Consider the following 17,500-nt stretch of genomic DNA (forward strand, 5'->3'; position numbering starts at 1 on the left):
GTCTAAGCTGCGCTTCACCGATGGGCATTATTATTATCATCATCATTATTATTATTATTATTATTATTATTATTATTATTATTATTATTATTATTATTATTATTATTATTATTATTATTATTATTATTATTATTGTTATTATTATTGTTATTATTATTATTATTATTATTATTATTATTATTATTATTATCATCATCATCATCATTATTGTTATTATTATTATTATTATTATTATTATTATTATTATTATCTTCATGATGATGATGATTATTATTATTATTATTATTAAAAGGATATTAATAATAATTATTATTATTATTATTATTATTATCATCGTCATTATTATTATTATCGTCATTATTATTATTATTATTTTATTATTATTATTATTATTATTATTATTATTATTATTATTATTATTATTATTATTATTATTATTATTATCATTATATAAATGCTATTCTCAAGTGTAACTGTTTTCCGTGTTTGTCTGTTTTTTCTTTTACAGATATACCTTTGAAGTAGCCCCAGTATTTACAGTCATGGAAAAGGCAATCTTCTCAGAGATTCGTCGCCTCATTGGGTTTAAAGAAGGTGACGGCATCTTTTGTCCAGGTAAAATGTGCAGGTTTATTAATTATTTGAGTATTTCAGCATGTGCCATATTATGCCTCTCTTGGGGTCCCAATAGCACAATAATTGGTTAGCACTAGCTTTGCATGCAAAGGGACCGAGATTGAACCGTTGAGATTATTTTCTGAGCTCCCTGTCCACCCAGCAGTGATTGGGTAGCTGGGTCTGTTGGATCTGGCAGAAAGTATTTTGTGATAGACCTGTGCAGCGTCCTATCTGAACAATAGTAAGCAATTGCTATTGTCTGTGTCATGTTATAAAAACCTGGTTAAACTCCAGCTCCATAGACCAAGGGACCACTTTATATATTTGCTTTCTTTGACTTAAAGTAATTTGGATTCTCTGTCAAGACTTTTTGGTTGAGTAAATACGGTTGAGTAAATACCCTTCCCTCATGTCCTAAAAAGATCAAGCATCTAGTAGCTCAATTTCCAATGAAAGGCCTGCAGGGCAGTTTCAGTTACAACAAACCATCTAACAATAAACATTAACTTAATAATGGATACACTGTATTTTCTGTACTTTTGATATATAAGTTGGTTTTCATCCTCTGAGAGATGATGTCCTTGTCATTGTCACGCACTGTCTGAATCAATCTGGTAATATGTCAAGACGAAGTTAAGTGCCCAAAAAATGAGTCTAATGTAAGATGATCCGAAAAACAAAATTAAAAATGAGTGCACATTTGTATAGTGCAATATCCACAAAACATCCTCAAAGTGCTTTACAAGGTGTCCCCAGCTAACAGCAACACTTAACATGTAAGACAAAACATGACGCCTGTTACTGTTAGGGGATATTATATATAATTTTTTTTTCCGATGGAGAAAACACCGTTGTGAGTAAGGAACCTTATCTAAGGACTATGCGCTGCTCAGAGTTGGACTCGAATCCTGGACCTTCCGCACCACTAGACCACGACGTAGCCACACTGACACTACTGTAATCTTATACAATTAATTCACGAAATGATACTTATCTTCCTCAAATCAGCATATGACTTTAAACAAATTTTCATAGATTCATATTATTTTGACAATAGATTAAATTTTTATCATCCAATTCATCCCAACTTAGGGGAACCTGATAGCTCAGTTGGTAGAGCACTTGCTTCGCACACTAAGGGTCCAAGATATTTTTTCTGACTATCACCCAGCAGTGGTTGGGTTGCTCGGTCTGTAAATCTTGTGGAAAATACTTTGCGATAGGCCGTTGTCCTATTTAAAGGGTAGCAAGCAATTGTTATTGTACATTTCATGCTATAGAAACCAGGATAAAATCCTGCTTTATGGGCCCGGTGACTCTGAAGGCCTACTTTCTTTTTCACTCCGACAAACTACCGTTTTGATACAATTGGTCCTAAGTGTTCTAAGTACCCAGTACACATCGAATTGGTCCCATATTGTTACAATAATTTGTTAATTAATTAATTAATTAATATTAATTAATTAATTAATTACTTATTGGGTGCTTTTTTTTTGTTTGTTTGTTTGTTTTGTAGGAGGTTCAGTTTCCAACATGTATGCTATAAATTTATCACGATTCAAGGCATTTCCTGATGTCAAAGCTAAGGGTATGAGGAATCTACCTGAAATGTGTATCGCTACTTCAGAAAAGGTAGGAGGAGAATGAATGCAATTGACGTCACTTTACTGTTTTGGGTTTGGAAGTGAAGTGACTAATTATTACAAGGTTTTGTCTAATAAATATGGGCTCTTGTTTTATAAAAAAGTAGAGAGCCATTTTGAGCAGGGTCAGTCATGAAACAAATGATAGAGGGTGTCCATAAAGGCTTTCCCTGGTTTCAAAGACTTGTTATTCTAAAACCGTTATAGATTTTGCATTTGGTTTTCTTTTCGCCATCTTCAAGGAAAAGCCATACATTTATTCCCATTAGTCATCAACCCACAATTACATCACCAAATTTAGCAAAATCAACTTGAACTGAGAAGATATCATATTCTCTTCTTCTATTTCGGAATGGCAAAAAATGCGACACAAATCTTTTTATGCAATGTGATTGAATGAAACAAAATCGTCAAAGGTAGCTCAACAACCTTTCAAAACCCATTTTGGCAGATCATTATAGGAAAACATTAAAAAAAAAAAGATTTATCTATATTTGATGAGACACATAGTGAGGGATTGATCACACTCCCGTCGACCAAGTGAATTTTGTCGTACTGTTGCTATTCCGAAATAGATGGAAAGAAAATGAGGACTTTTAAGCTCATGTTGATTTTGGTAAATTTGGTTATGTCATGTGGGTCAGTGGCAAATGGGCAAAAATGTATGGCTTTTATGTATGGTGTGGGGAAAAAACGAGATGCAAATATCTAAAACGGTTTATGAATAATAAGTCTTTGAAATCAGAGACAGACTTTATGGACACCTTGTAATAATGTGTATACGTGATTAACCACCTTTAGTCGGTATTAATTAGATTGGGATGAAACCATCAGAAAATTGAAGTTAAGAAAAGGGTGGTTAGAATAAAAATTATTTGAGGCTTGGAACTATGTACATTCACTCTTCTCAACAAGGCATTATGGTCTCCATTAATGTTTCCTAATTTAGATCTTGAAGTCAATTTTCAGTATTTAGTTCACCCCAACAAAATACCGTCTTCGGGTGGTGGGGTACATATGTGACCCTTCGCCTCAAAACGGTATTAAGTCTGGTTGGTTAAGATGTTGAAAATTGTATTTATAGCCAGCAATATCAGACTTGTGTTGAGTTTATACTATTTATTGAGGAGAATGGATATCATATTTTAGGGTGCTAATGCCAACAATTTATATTTTTGACCAGTTTAACATTAAATTCTGCTTTTAAGCATATGGTTTGTTCCGACATAATACCGTTTTGAGAGGATGGGTCACATATTTGATTAGAATGTCAATGCTGTTGCTCGGATTACCTCTGGATATTTTGTACCACAGGGTCATTACTCTGTAAGGAAAGGAGCAGCCCTACTTGGGTTAGGTATGGACCATGTATTGAAGGTCAAGACTGACAAAAGGGGTCGGATGATTCCAGAAGAATTGGATGCTGTACTGACAGCAGCAAAAAGAAAGGTATGAAAAGGATCATCATCATCATTATCATCATCATCATCATCATCATCATCCATCTTAAATATCCTGAAGTATTGCCTTTTCCGCAAGATATACTTTATCATTTAAAAAATGTAAGAGGAAATGTAAGGAATGGTACTTGGGTTAGTGGTGGACATTGTATTGAAGGCCTAGACTGTCTGATGATTTCAGAATAATTGAATGCTATATTGTCGACAACGTTGGACTTAAATTAACCCTCTCCTTTCAAGATTTTCCCCAAAACTTCACACCCAACTAACACAAACTAGATTTTTTATCACTCAGACACGATAGCAATAAAATTCTTGCGATACATAATTTCTTTCGCAAAACATGCTCTACAAAACATTGTTCATTTTCTTTAAATTTTATGATGTACAAAAGAAATTTGAATAAGAAAAATGTTGGTTGTATCGTAACAAATGTGACGATTCCCCTATAGTTGGTAAGGAGAGGGTTAATTGGATATGGCACTTTACTTTATTACACCACTCGATTCAGGTGTGAATGAGTAACCAGCTCTATGAAGTGACTGAAATTGCAACATTTCTTATACAATAAAGGGTGCGTAACAGGCAACTTTATGATACGAAACATTAAAATTTGGTTATATACAGGGTAATAATTATAATAATAAACAGTCCTTCAGCCCTAAAGCAATATTTTGAAATTGAACAAAATGTTAATGTTTCATTGTGAAGTAGATAGATAATGAATTAATTGTAGAAATGCACAAAACAATATTTTTAATGTATACATTGTTTATTATTGTTTTGACAAAGGGAATGGTTCCGATATTGGTCAACGCGACCTCTGGTTCAACAGTCCAAGGAGCGTACGACCCGTTGACCCCAATCGCAGATGTGTGTCAAAAACATGGTGTATGGATGCATGTTGATGCTGCATGGGGTGGAAGTGTGCTGCTATCTGATACACAACGTTACAAAATGGATGGAGTTGACAGGTAAGATAAAGTGGACATATTATACAGGATATAGTAATAGTAAGCATTTTGACACAATGTTTAAACAAATATTAAAAAAAAATTTTTTGGATTAGACAAACTTTACTTTATACATAAAGAAGCGACTAGTATGGTCCATGATAACCAAGTACTTATTTGCATCTGGGTTGTGTGATGTGTTGTTAGTAAAGTGCCTTACCCACGGACACCATGCTGGTGCTACAATATTGTGGCATCCATTGCAATGCAGTGCATAAAACCTTTACTTTGTCTCCTCTTGTCTTCAAAAAATAAAGTCTTGAGTGAGGCCAATCACTGTGTTGGTGGCCATGAACCACATTGTTCATAAGTAAATTACTTTGCATTATCTCTTTAAGGATAGTGCTATTTTGTTCTATAACTCTTCTTAAAATTTTGGAAAAAAAAATGTCTCCTCAATCTCATCAACCAGAGCTGATTCCGTCACCTGGAACCTACACAAAATGATTGGGGCACCTCAACAGACTTCACTCTTTGTGACAAGACATGAGGTAAGAACTGAGTTGGATTGATAACAATAATAATAATAATAATAATAATAATAATAATAATAATAATAATAATAAGAAGAAGAAGAAGAAGAAGAAGAAGAAGAAGAAGAAGAAGAAGAAGAAGAAGAAGAATGATGATGATGATGATAATAAAAATAATAATAATAATAATAATAATAATAATAATAATAATAATAATAATAATAATAATAATAAATATAATGAACATAACTATAGCACCACACCCCAAACAAGCAGGCTCTTGGCGGTTTACAATTTACATGTGAGGGTAAGACATAAAGACAATAACTATAACTACATATCTAATTACACATGTTATACAATACTAGAGACGCATTAATTTTGAAACATACACAAGCTCAGTCCTGCTTTTAAAAAACCAGAGAGACCTATTCAAGTAACGGCACACAAGTAAAACATAGACACACACACACACAAAAGAGAAAAGAAATGCCGACAGGACATACAAAAATGTACAATTTACAACCTAAAAAGATAGTCTTAATTAAAAATGTTCATATGATTGTTATAAAACATGTATTATTTTGTTTTTTTATGTCAGGGGGAAAAAACAAAAACAAAGAAACAAAAGACAGTTTTTAAAAGGCACAATAATTCGTTTTCATCATGATGTCTTTTTTTTTTCCTGATTTGAAAATATTAAAAAATGACCTAGAGAGTGGCAACTACGAATTGCACAAAATTTGTTTTTAGTTTAAGTGTATCAAAACATCGATTTTCTGATTCTTTAAAAAGTTGGAAATGTAAAATAATATATTTTAAAATTTAAATGCCCTCTTTATAACACTACATTTTCAATTTGTAAGTTCAAAGTTATAAAAATAAAGTAAATATCAATGCTATGTGAAGCATTCTCTACAGGGTTCATTATTTCCATTTCACCAAAGAACCTTCTGAAAGAGCTCACAGTTGTCATTTTATTCCAGAACCTTCTAAAAGAATGTCATTCTGCCCAAGCCAAATACCTATTCCAGCAAGACAAATTCTATGACGTCAGCTATGATACGGGGGACAAATCTATCCAATGTGGACGTAAGGTGGATGTGCTGAAGGCTTGGTTTATGTGGAAGGCGAAGGGAACTAAAAGGATGGGGCTGGAGGTGGACCACGTCTTTCACTGTGCTAAGTTAGTACAATTTTTAGTGTCTTTGTCATAGTCATTCACTTGAATTAGAATGGTCGACAAATGTGTAGACATAATAGAATTTCAATTGTTGAAATTAGAAATACAAATTTTTATTAACGTATTTTAAATTTTGAGCCAGGGAACTATTTCAGCATCGACAATATTCGACATGGTTTACATTTCCAGATTTACAGATCAAAGTGGGGGGGGGGGGGGGGGGGGGGGGGGGGGGGAAGAGTCAAGCTAGGAAAGTTTGAACTTTCTTCGTTAAAAATTGACCATTGTGTGAAAGAAAGCCTGGGGTATAGTCGCCCCGGGGACTGAAATAGGGTTTAAGGGTATAATTCTGCTGGGTTTTATTTTCGTTGTAGCATAATTAAGCAATCAACTTAATTATTAAGTTGCTTTATACTGAAAACACGTTGGAAGAGTAGAACATAATCTACCTTATGTGATAATGTCCTTGGCTTGGTAATGGTTTTAGTATTGTGAAATATCATCAATGAAGTTTAGAAAATTTACGAACATTGAGTTTAACTGATTTGGTTTGTTCCCTTCATGCAAGTGTGAAGAAAAACTGTTTTCTTTTTTTTGGTTAGAAAATAAAAGGCTTTATTATAATTATACAATGGTAGGCCTGACAACAGTGTGAGAATAAGAGAATGGTTGATTTTTATTTTTTAAATCAGGTTTCTTTATAAATGTTATATGAATGATAATGATAATGTTAATGATACCTGACAGTATGTATCATTTTTGCTAATAATGATAATTTTTGCATAACTTTATGTGTATTTTTATATCTTTTTTGGTTTACAGATGTCGAATGCGACAAATTTTAGTGGCTCTCTTGTTGTCTTTTTAAAAAATACTTCTCCTTCCTTTTAAAGCTGTATAATATTTGCTTGTTTATTTTAATAATATATTATTCCTCTTTCGTTCGAGACTTATATGAATAAATAGGTACAAATTGCTTCAGCATAACATCTTTGCAATTTTTGAACGCATGATTTGTTGTTTCTGGCATAATTCTGACATGCCGTTTTTTTGCACCAAAAAAATCCCAAATTTTGCAAGTAAAAAAAACAGCAAAATTTGCAAAAAAATTGCGATAAATTTTCCTAAAAACCCATAATTAGTTCATGAAAGAGAAAGGCATTTGTATGTTTTTAAGGATTTCAAGGTGCTTGCAACAAATGTAAGGTCATATCAGCACCAGTGGAAAGGAAGAAAATGGGAAAAGTAAAAAAGAAACTGCTCTTGATTAATTATCTTTCACGTTCAACACGAGCTATCAAATTAAAACAAAGAAAAAAAAATGGTCTTTTTTTTTGGCCTTTTAAAAAATTATTATTGTTTTTATCTTTGCAAAATCTCGAAAATTTGCAAAGATTTTTTTTTAAGTTGCAGATTTTGTGACTGCAATGCAAATCAACGCGGCTGCAAGCGATGCAAAAAACTGTCATGCCAGTTAATTTCACTTTTATGGGGCATTATTGTGGCATAATTTTTTATTTATTTTTTTTTTTTTTGGGGGGGGGGGGGGGGGGGGGGAAGGAATGGCTTTTATGTATTGTTATATCAGGAAAGAATTTAACTATACTGCTTATTATCAACACAGAATTTAGAGAGACAATCCTTGTCCAAACAAATCCCTTGTATCAATATGAAAGCCCAAGTCTGAACCGTACATTTTATTTCTATGTTTATGAACTCCTCATCCTAACGTCTAAAATAAATTAAAGCCTGATACTGGTTCAAAATAAGTGTTCACGAGAAACTCATACACTTGCTGTTGCCCTTAATTATTAAAACAATGACTCAGTCTGGAAAAGTCACGTCCATTGTGTAAAAGATTTTAAACATTATTGCAGGTACCTACTTGAAAAACTTGCCTTGACAGAAGACTTCCGACTTGTGAATACGCAGGTATTTCATTTTCATAACTTAGACTATTTAAAAAACATGAAACAAAACAAAACAACAATTAGAAAACAAAACAAAACAAAACAAAAAAAAAGAATTAAAAAACAAACAAATAGATACAACAAAAATTAATTGATTCCTAAATTGGTACATTAGAGCATATGGTCAATACCCTATCACTATACTTGTTTAACTAAAGCAGTCCTTTAGAGCCTTAATATGCTCCTTAATATGCTTAATATTAATATTAAGCTACCAGAAGCTTAAATTTGAGTGCTTGGAAAAGGCCCTTTACTCACGTTATTCGGGATTAAAATGAGTATCTGGTTGGTAACAGCATTGTCAATGTCGAAAAATTAAATTGTAACAGTGCCTTACATCTTGCATGTGAGGTGATTCTCTTGGCCTAGGAGTCCTTATATTCTTTTATGTTACTACCATAGTATATTGCCATGGGGTAACCAAATTACCCCCGACGTATGAATAGGGACAGTTCTTTATTTTACTACATGTATAGAATGTCACAGGGTAACAAAATTACCCCCCTGACATACGATTAAAGGGTAAAAACACAACGTATGATAAGGGTTAAAGGGCATTAAGTACATTTAGTGGATAGTGTGCAATATAAAAGGATACAATTTTTTTTGTTAGTCTCTAACTTTCAACACTACTCAAATTTTGTCAACTTAACATTCTAATGTCAGTCTTTCGTCCAGCCTAACATAATATTAGTTTTAACAAGTGGAACAAATGTCATCTACATTTCTAGTCTTAAAGAAACAGTAATGCCTCTTGTAATGTTGAGGATCAATTGAGTTCATCTTATATTTTTGTATCTATTATGTCTCTTTTACCTCTCGCCAGCCCGAATCGACCAATGTTTGCTTTTGGTACATCCCGCCACGTCTACAAAACCAGAAGGAGACATCAGAGTGGTGGGAGGAAGTAGGAAAGGTAAATAAACTAATAGAGCTTACATAAACTAAAAATAAAATAATAAATAGCTAGGACATAATGAGAAAATTAAGATAAATAGTATAGACAGACCCATAGTTTTCATTTGGAAAGCTAGTAATACGTTTATTTTATTGTTTTTGAGAAAGTTATTTGATTACATTATTTTGTCTTGTTTCAATAAGATTCTCCTTTCAATCTTGTTTAAAGTTTTTAAAAATTCAAAGGCATTCATACTGGATAGACTACCACAACTCTCTTTCAGAACACGAGCCATTTAAAAGTCTTTATACACAATTAAATAATTCTTACTCTTTTATTCCCACAAGGTTGCTCCCGAAATCAAGAAACACATGGTAATGAAAGGCTCCCTTCTGATTGGCTACCAACCAGAAGGAAATCACCCTAATTTTTTCCGGGTCGTTGTGTCAAATTTTGGGGTCAAACTGGAAGACATGGACTTCATTATAGAAGAAATCAGACGCCTAGGGCATGACTTCTAATCACTACACAAAACTTTTTTTTTTTCATGATAATGTTCCAGTATAGTAAGATTCCCTGCCTCGAAATGGCATAATGTCGTGATGAACTAGATGCTGAAAATTGTATTTTAAGTCAAAACCTTGACACTGGAATTAATTTTTAGTGTCTTATTTGGAAAAAATAAAGATAAGTATTGAATGGTAAGCTTATTAGACGAAGACAGATAGTGTGGACATTTTAGGTTTCCCCTTTATCAATAAAACACGATGAATGAAACACGAAGGACGAATGAGATATGTGTGAATGGCGTAGTTAAGGTGAAAATTCAATTTGTATGTTGTGTCGTAATGATATTTAAATAAAAAATCTTGAAAATGGTGGTAAAGAGAGAGTTAAAACTTTCACTTTCACTTCACTTTGCAGAATCTCATTGGTACTGACATAATACCAGGTTGAGGGGGTAGGTCTTATAGTATATTAATCTCTTGTAGAGAATTATATATATAGATAGAACGCAGATGACGTCACTCAGGCCTTTGTTATTGTTTTTTGCCATCCGCATTTATGAGTAATTCTCACTATACTGTATTAACCAGACTATGAACGTTCAAGGTTACATATCGTTTTGTGTGGTGGTCCATTATATTTCTGGATGGCAATGTTGTGAGGTTCTTAGCCAAGTGCAAACAATCAATATAGTAATAGTGGCCTTGGCAGTTCTAATCCTTTATAAATTCAAAGCAATGCTGAACATGATCAGCGATATGACCTTGCGGCAGTGATCCCATAACTTTGGTCCTGGAGTGGTGTCCTTGGTTAAGGCACTGAACATACATTGTCCACTCAATTCTGGTGTGAATGAGTAACCGACTGAAGGCAGTACAGATAATATTGTAAGAGTGCTTGTAAAAAAAGAATGTCTGTTAGGATCGGGCGAGTTATGAAATGAAAGTTTAACAACAGTAACAGGTCTGATTGAGGAATATATATGAAGCATTGTGAAAGGCATTGCGCATCCTTTATCAATTGAATAGGCCATATATATATATATATATATAATATATATATATATATATATATAATATATATATATATATATATATAAATATATATTATATATATATATATATAATATATATATTTTCCTCGGAAAAGGCTCTTTACTCAATATTCTCTCACCATACTCGGGTGAAAAATAAGTATCTGGCTGGTAACAGCGTTGTCAATGTCACAATTACAAGTAATAATGTATTACAGGGGTCATACCTGTTGTCCTACCTGTTGCTATTCGACTTTGAACACCATGTTAAATTTGAGCACATATAGTGGCTCTAAATCTTTACACAAAATCAAGTCTACCTGAAGTTACTTGAAGATAATAATAATAATATACACAATGTCAATTGAATACTTTTGAACATGATATAGGAATTACAATATTCTCTCTTTTATGTATTTATAAAACCAATGAACACTGAATACTGTTGTTATCGTGCAAGTTCAATCTCATACTCTCCAAGACCTAAAAAAAAAAATACTTTTAGACATTCCTATCACCTGCAAATAATTACCTCGAAAAATATTTATTGTGGATGTTTTTATTTCATAAGAGTGGTGTAGATATTCAGATGGTATGATGTCATATTTTATATCAAAGTTAAAAATCAATTAGCATGGTGAGTCACTGGATAAGTAGCAATAATAGTATACTACTACTGTGTGATACTTTGAGTAACGCACTTAGCACATGTAATTATTTGTATTCATGTGAGTATATTTTTTCCCCTCTTCCTATGGAAATCATTTCCTATGCAGAATGAATTCTTTACAAGAAATGAAAATCAAAACTTTGTTGTATTACGAATAAATTTGTAAATAAAACTATTATATTTTAATTTAATCTTATGTGGAGTTCCTTTCCTTTTAATTTTTGTAAAGAGGATAAATAACTGAAAATTGTTTCCCCGCCAATTACATGAAGGGTAAGAGAACTTTTTCAAAAGACAAATTGTCTTTCCATAGGATTTAGGAAATGAAGACAGGAGAGATGTGTTTTGTTTTATTTTTAAGGGTTTTATGGCGCTTGCAACACATTTAGGTTAGATCAGCGCCAGTAAAAAGAAAATGGGATAGTAAAAAGTTCTAGAATTACAATTAAAGCACCCAAGAGAAAGTAAGACAAAGGGAAACTGGGAACAAATAGGGATCAGATGTAGATTCCAAGAACATACCACCAGTGTACTTAGTTTAAGATCACCTATAAGTCTAATCTGGACAAAAACACAAGACCCAACATAGAGGAATACACTCAAATGCTTACATTATACATTCAAAATACCAAATATAATAATACATAATAATAATAATAATGCACATTTATATTGCGCAACCTATCCCCCTGGTTGGAGGCTCTGGGTGCATAACATAACAGGGAGATGATTTACAAAGCAAAAAATATCATCTCCCAAAACAATAACTACGCATTTGACAGTTTCCCTCCCAGCCAGGACCAGGACAAAACCAAGTAATCTCATTCCAAGACAAAGACAGAAAGCATGTTGGAAAACAGATATAAGGGCATAGAAGACACAGTATGTACCTCCCTGCCCACTATGGGAGGTCAGGAACCCCACCCATGGAGAGATGTGTGTCCATCAGATTTCTTCAAACATTTAAGAAGGGGTGACAATTACATTTTGCAAAATACAAGCCATTAAATTGTATTGTGGGTAAAGGAACCGTTAAAACTTTTACACACAATGGGATCTCAAAAGATCAGTTGAGAGAGCATATGCCTCAGAAGCAATGGGACTACAATTCATCTTCAATTCAGTAAAAACATATTTCAGACTTCTCTGTCCCACCAGCAGTGATTGGGTAGTGGGGACAGATCTGTTGAAAAATCAAGTCTTCCATCCTTGAATTGTAATCGAACACTATGAAAAGAGTCCTTAAGAACTGGGAGTCCCTGTTGAAATTTATTTATTCTTGGTAGCTGTTGTTTTTTAAATTTATTTTTTCTGTTTTCAGATATCACTGGTCTCAGTTTGTCTTTAGTTTTAAGAACGAATCTGTGATAGTTTCCATTAACAGTTTGACCAAGTGGGTCAGGCCAGTTCAGTAAAATGCCACAAGTGTCGAAAACAATTGATGTGCATCACTTTCTTCTCTCCTTGTTTTCTTAGAGCCTTCTGTGGTCTTGGTGCATCCGAATCAAGCCACTGAGCTGACTGTCTTTTCAATTCAGGATCAAATGAGTACTCCCACGTTTCATATAGTTTCATAGTGACAATCCTTTTCAGTACTCTACACCATCCATCCACAACATGGTTCAAAAATTATGAGCTGCTTGAATGAGCAATTGTTTTTGCTCTTCTGTCAACAAGTGAGGCACCTACTTAATGAACACCTTTTTCTTGCCAAGTTTGTTGGTCAATATTTTGTAAACGGTTGTATTGGACACACCAATGAGTTCACTTTTCCCCCTACAAGTTCTTCTAAAATCTTCTTTCACAACAGCTCTCATTCTGACAACAGTATCACCACAAGTGAAAGTCTCCCAGTGTGTTCCTCATCCTGCATGTCAGATTTCCCATATTCAACTTCCTTGACCCACCTTCTAACAGTTTGAATTGAAGGAGCATTGTGCTCCAAAACTTTACAAAGGTCTCTGTGTATTTTAATCGCAGACTTGCTGACTTTATGACAACCCGAACATTGTAGCGAGAGAAGGTTGCTTCAATGTTTTGCTCTGCCATTTGCCTTTGATTACAGTTGGACAAGGAACAAAAGTACAACAAACTTGCAACATCACAGCTTTATGACATGACAACCAATATACTTGAAATTTGTTTGTTTTTAAGGGTTTTACGGCGCTTGCAACACATTTAGGTTATATCAGCGCCAGTAAAAAGGAAGAAAATGGGATAGTAATAAGTTCTAGAATTACAATTAAAGCACTCAAGAGAAAGTAAAACAAAGGGGAACTGAGAACAAATAGAGATCAGATGTAGATTCCAGAGAACACCATCAATGTACTTAGTTTGAGATCACCTATAAGTCTCATCCGGACACAAGCACAAAATCCAACAAAGAGGAATACACTCAAATGCTTACATTATACATTCAAAATAACAAATATAATAATACATAACAGAGAGATGATTTACAAGGAAAAAAATATCATCTCCCAAAACAATAACTATACATTTGACTGTTTCCCTCCCAGCCAGGGCCAGGACAAAACCAAGTAATCTAACTCCAAGACAAAGACAGAAAGCATGTTGGAAAACAGATATAAGGGGATAGAAGACACAGTATGTTCCCCCCCCCCCCCCCCTCCACTATGGGAGGTCAGGAACCCCACCCAGTTAATGAGAAAGTGAAGACGGTACACACCAGAAAATATATAGTGGAAAGAAAAAAAAAAGAAAGATTCAGCTTGAAATTCATGTAGAAGATTTTGCTCTAATGGGCCCCAGTTATATTTTACTTTAAGACAAAAAGAAGGAAAAAATGGGGATTTAAACCTCTCCTTACAAAATATGGGAAAATTATTACTTTTGTTATCATTCATTGAACATTGTTTTTCTTAATAAGATTTGTTTTGTACATTAAGAACTTAATATGTAAAATATGTAGTCATTGTTTTTGAATTTAAGTTTTTTAAAATCTATTTTTGCATTAAAAGAATATCAGGAAAAATCGTGAATATAGTTGGTAAGGAGAGAGTTTTAAAAAAACAACATCATTTAATAATCTGTTATATCTAGGTCTGCTATTGAGAATTAAAAGCCTGAAATAGGCATGGTTCATAGATGCCTGAGACAAGGTAAGAAAGAGGAGATTACCGATTAGGGGGTCGCAGCAAAAACATTCTAGAATGTCCAACTAAAGGCAGTCCAATGTCTTTGACAAGACCCGAGCATATGGCTTAAGATTCTCAAGTCATTTCAATACAACAGATAGGGGAGAAGATAGCTACCAGTAGCTTTATCAACCCCAGCTTGGTAAGGTGTGTATCATAAACAGCACACAGAGGTTTCTACCCCCAATGAGGAATCAGAATACAAAAATTTAAAAAGCGGAATTTGAGACCAAAAAATTGAATCAACTTATCAAATTAACTATGACATGCTTTGCTGCAGATAATGTAATAGACAATCGAAAAGTACTCAACTGATACAAGATAAAATGTGTAAAAATTTGCAAATTGATTAGAGACTAAAAAGGTCAAATAATAATAGAGGACACAGGCCCTCCCTGGCAGTCTCAGAACAAAGCATTGAATAGATGAATTTAACCTTGACATGACCATTCCCCCCCCCCCTTCCAACACACACCCAATCAAACACATGAGCGTGCTGACACACAAACACACAGCTAAAATTAGACGGGGATAGAAGCCAACTGTACATAATAACATTACCAATTGGAGATCATTGACCCCATGTATTGGAGGCAACATACAATACATTGTTCATTGACCCTTAAAATATAAATTATCTGACCTCAATTACATACTTTTTCAGACCTGTCTAGTTCGACGAAAAATTTGTAGAATTACGATTTTTTGGCTCCAGCTACAGAGCTCCATTCGCCTCTTTGAGTCAATAAATCTTGTTGAAAAGTTAAATTTAGTTCCTTAGATCCTATATTCAGGACTTTAAAGCATCTGTGGATCAATGTGATGGCAAATTATTGATTTGTAAAGCTATTCATAGTGAATTTTTAACTTTTTTCCCTTGGAAACTACGAATTTTAAAAATTTCAAGTATGCAGCTCTGCTCTTTGAAGGGACTAATCAGACACACAAAATGTGTATTGATTGACCATAGAGGATTCTAATGAAATAGACCATAACTTACAATTTTAAAAGTTTTTTCTTATCCATTTTGCATATTTTATCTGGTATTTCCCTATGTGTTATCAGAATCCCTAATAAAATATGGAAAGTGATACTGATCAGCCATATTCATTACGATATTTAAGTTTTTAAAAAATTCCCCTCTATTGAAATGCGGAATTGCAGAATATAGACCAATAAAGCGCAATGATTCCACGAAAAACAGAAGGGCAGTAACCTCTGAGCACATAATTATGAGAATGCAAGATGACAAAATCAACACCTGCAACAAAATCATTGATTCAAATTTCATAAACATTTAATAATACTCATATTTTGTTGACAGTCAAACTAGCATCAGAATGATCAGCATCTTCATTGATGAAGGTGAGCCTGACATTCTCTTCCCTTTGGAAATATTCCTGCAGTTCTTCCTCTTCCTGAAGCTCTTTGATCTGTCTTTTCATCTCTTCCATTCTTTCCTGCTTCTTCAACTCATACAACTGACTCTCCAGTTCTTTCTTCCAGTCCTCCCTCCATGACACAAAAAGATGAGACTGACTCTCAATGTTAGACTGTTCATAGTTTAGAATATCAGCTGTAACAAACTCGGTCACACTCTTGTCCAAACTGAAATCTTCTAAAATTTTCCCGCTGGATACAAGTTTCTCTTTTATTCTTCCAAACTCAACTATGAAATTATCTTTTTCTTCGTGACTAGGTAATAATTTACGAATTTCGTCATCCATTGTTCTCAAAGAAATTTCTACCTCAGGCTCATCTGCATCTCGAGATTCTACTTTTTGCAAACTGTCGTAAAAGTAATCTAAAGCCTGTGATGGGATATTTAAGCCTTCTGAAGTTTCTAGACAATTTTTTAAGATGGAAATTCCTAAATGAAATTTGTGGTACAAACCAGCACCGATGACTTTCAAAGAATTACGAATGTCTTCTGGAATTTGGACACACTGCGATTCGGATATCATTATCATTGTCTTTCCAAGGAGAAAACGCTGATCTTTGATATTAAAATGATCATCATAATATGGATTCTGGATATAGTTCACTTTCACCCACTCATCTTCCCCATCAGATTCTTCTTTAGGGGGTGGTGCTATGCTGTCGGTACTGTCCAGGTTGTTTAGAAATTGAGTGCAGGCATGAAGGGATAAAAGAACATTGATGGGGTCTGAGAAATCTTCTTGCATGGTGGAGCAGCAAGCCAATACGACAGCGTTGGTGAAATCTTTATTTTTGATAAAATAATCCATGAGTAGATTTGTGGTGTAGTGATTTGGAAACAGGCCAAAAGTCAAAGGGTCGGATATCAAGGGGGGAAGTCGATCTGCCAGCCCTGCAGTGAGGTAACCACGAACGATTGCGTGACTGATGGATGGGCGAGGAGGAAAGCTGTCTTGGCATTCATTAAATCTGAAACATAAATAATTTTCAAATTAAGAAATCATGAGACTCCAAGGATATATGATTAACAATAGTTCAACATTTATGACCTCCCTAGTCCAGTATTAATTACTCCATCTGTCATTTTCATGACAAAATTGGTTGAAGGAAAATAATGATGTACCATGAATATATATTATTATATTTAATAAGCATTCAAGTTCAAGTGGTTTTCGTGAACTTTATTCTGTTTTGTCAATAATTTGAGGCCTCCTTCTCATGGCAATTTCTGTGCTGTTACAAACTACAACGAGATGTAAAAAATCCTTTCACGTTCAAAGCTGAAAGAATTTGGTGGGCTTTTTTAAAATACGATACCTCGGCCATCAAATAGCCCTCATTAAAACAAAGTGGCCCAAATGGTGATCGGATGCTTGTCTTTTAGACAGAATCGGTTTAGATTTTATATCAATAATATGTCAGTGTCTTTTGCGG

General features: G+C 33.8%; 2 protein-coding genes across 5 annotated transcripts in view; one reads left to right on the forward strand and one right to left on the reverse strand.

Moving 5' to 3' along the window:
• LOC144957462 (cysteine sulfinic acid decarboxylase-like) overlaps positions 1 to 10,144 on the forward strand; it is a 22,678-nt gene extending 12,534 nt beyond the window's left edge. For 2 of the 3 annotated variants that reach the window (XM_078888741.1, XM_078888742.1), the window contains 9 exons: positions 509 to 615; positions 2,135 to 2,250; positions 3,576 to 3,710; positions 4,514 to 4,695; positions 5,147 to 5,225; positions 6,194 to 6,393; positions 8,268 to 8,322; positions 9,187 to 9,276; positions 9,606 to 10,144. In XM_078888741.1, the coding sequence (XP_078744867.1) occupies positions 509 to 615; positions 2,135 to 2,250; positions 3,576 to 3,710; positions 4,514 to 4,695; positions 5,147 to 5,225; positions 6,194 to 6,393; positions 8,268 to 8,322; positions 9,187 to 9,276; positions 9,606 to 9,779 (1,138 nt within the window). In that variant the 3' untranslated portion in view covers positions 9,780 to 10,144. The remainder of the gene's footprint in view (positions 1 to 508; positions 616 to 2,134; positions 2,251 to 3,575; positions 3,711 to 4,513; positions 4,696 to 5,146; positions 5,226 to 6,193; positions 6,394 to 8,267; positions 8,323 to 9,186; positions 9,277 to 9,605) is intronic. The other variant, XM_078888743.1, reaches the window with a different exon arrangement.
• A 5,757-nt stretch (positions 10,145 to 15,901) lies between these two features.
• LOC144958407 (uncharacterized) overlaps positions 15,902 to 17,500 on the reverse strand; it is a 13,230-nt gene continuing 11,631 nt past the window's right edge. For both annotated transcript variants that reach the window (XM_078890414.1, XM_078890413.1), the window contains exon 3: positions 15,902 to 17,035. In XM_078890414.1, coding sequence (XP_078746540.1) covers positions 15,934 to 17,035 — 1,102 coding nt within the window. In that variant the 3' untranslated portion in view covers positions 15,902 to 15,933. The remainder of the gene's footprint in view (positions 17,036 to 17,500) is intronic.

This window comes from Berghia stephanieae, chromosome 12 (genome assembly GCF_034508935.2).
Source record: "Berghia stephanieae isolate SIO BIC M18660-M18661 chromosome 12, UCSD_Bste_1.3, whole genome shotgun sequence".
Taxonomy (NCBI): Eukaryota; Metazoa; Mollusca; class Gastropoda; order Nudibranchia; family Aeolidiidae; genus Berghia; species Berghia stephanieae.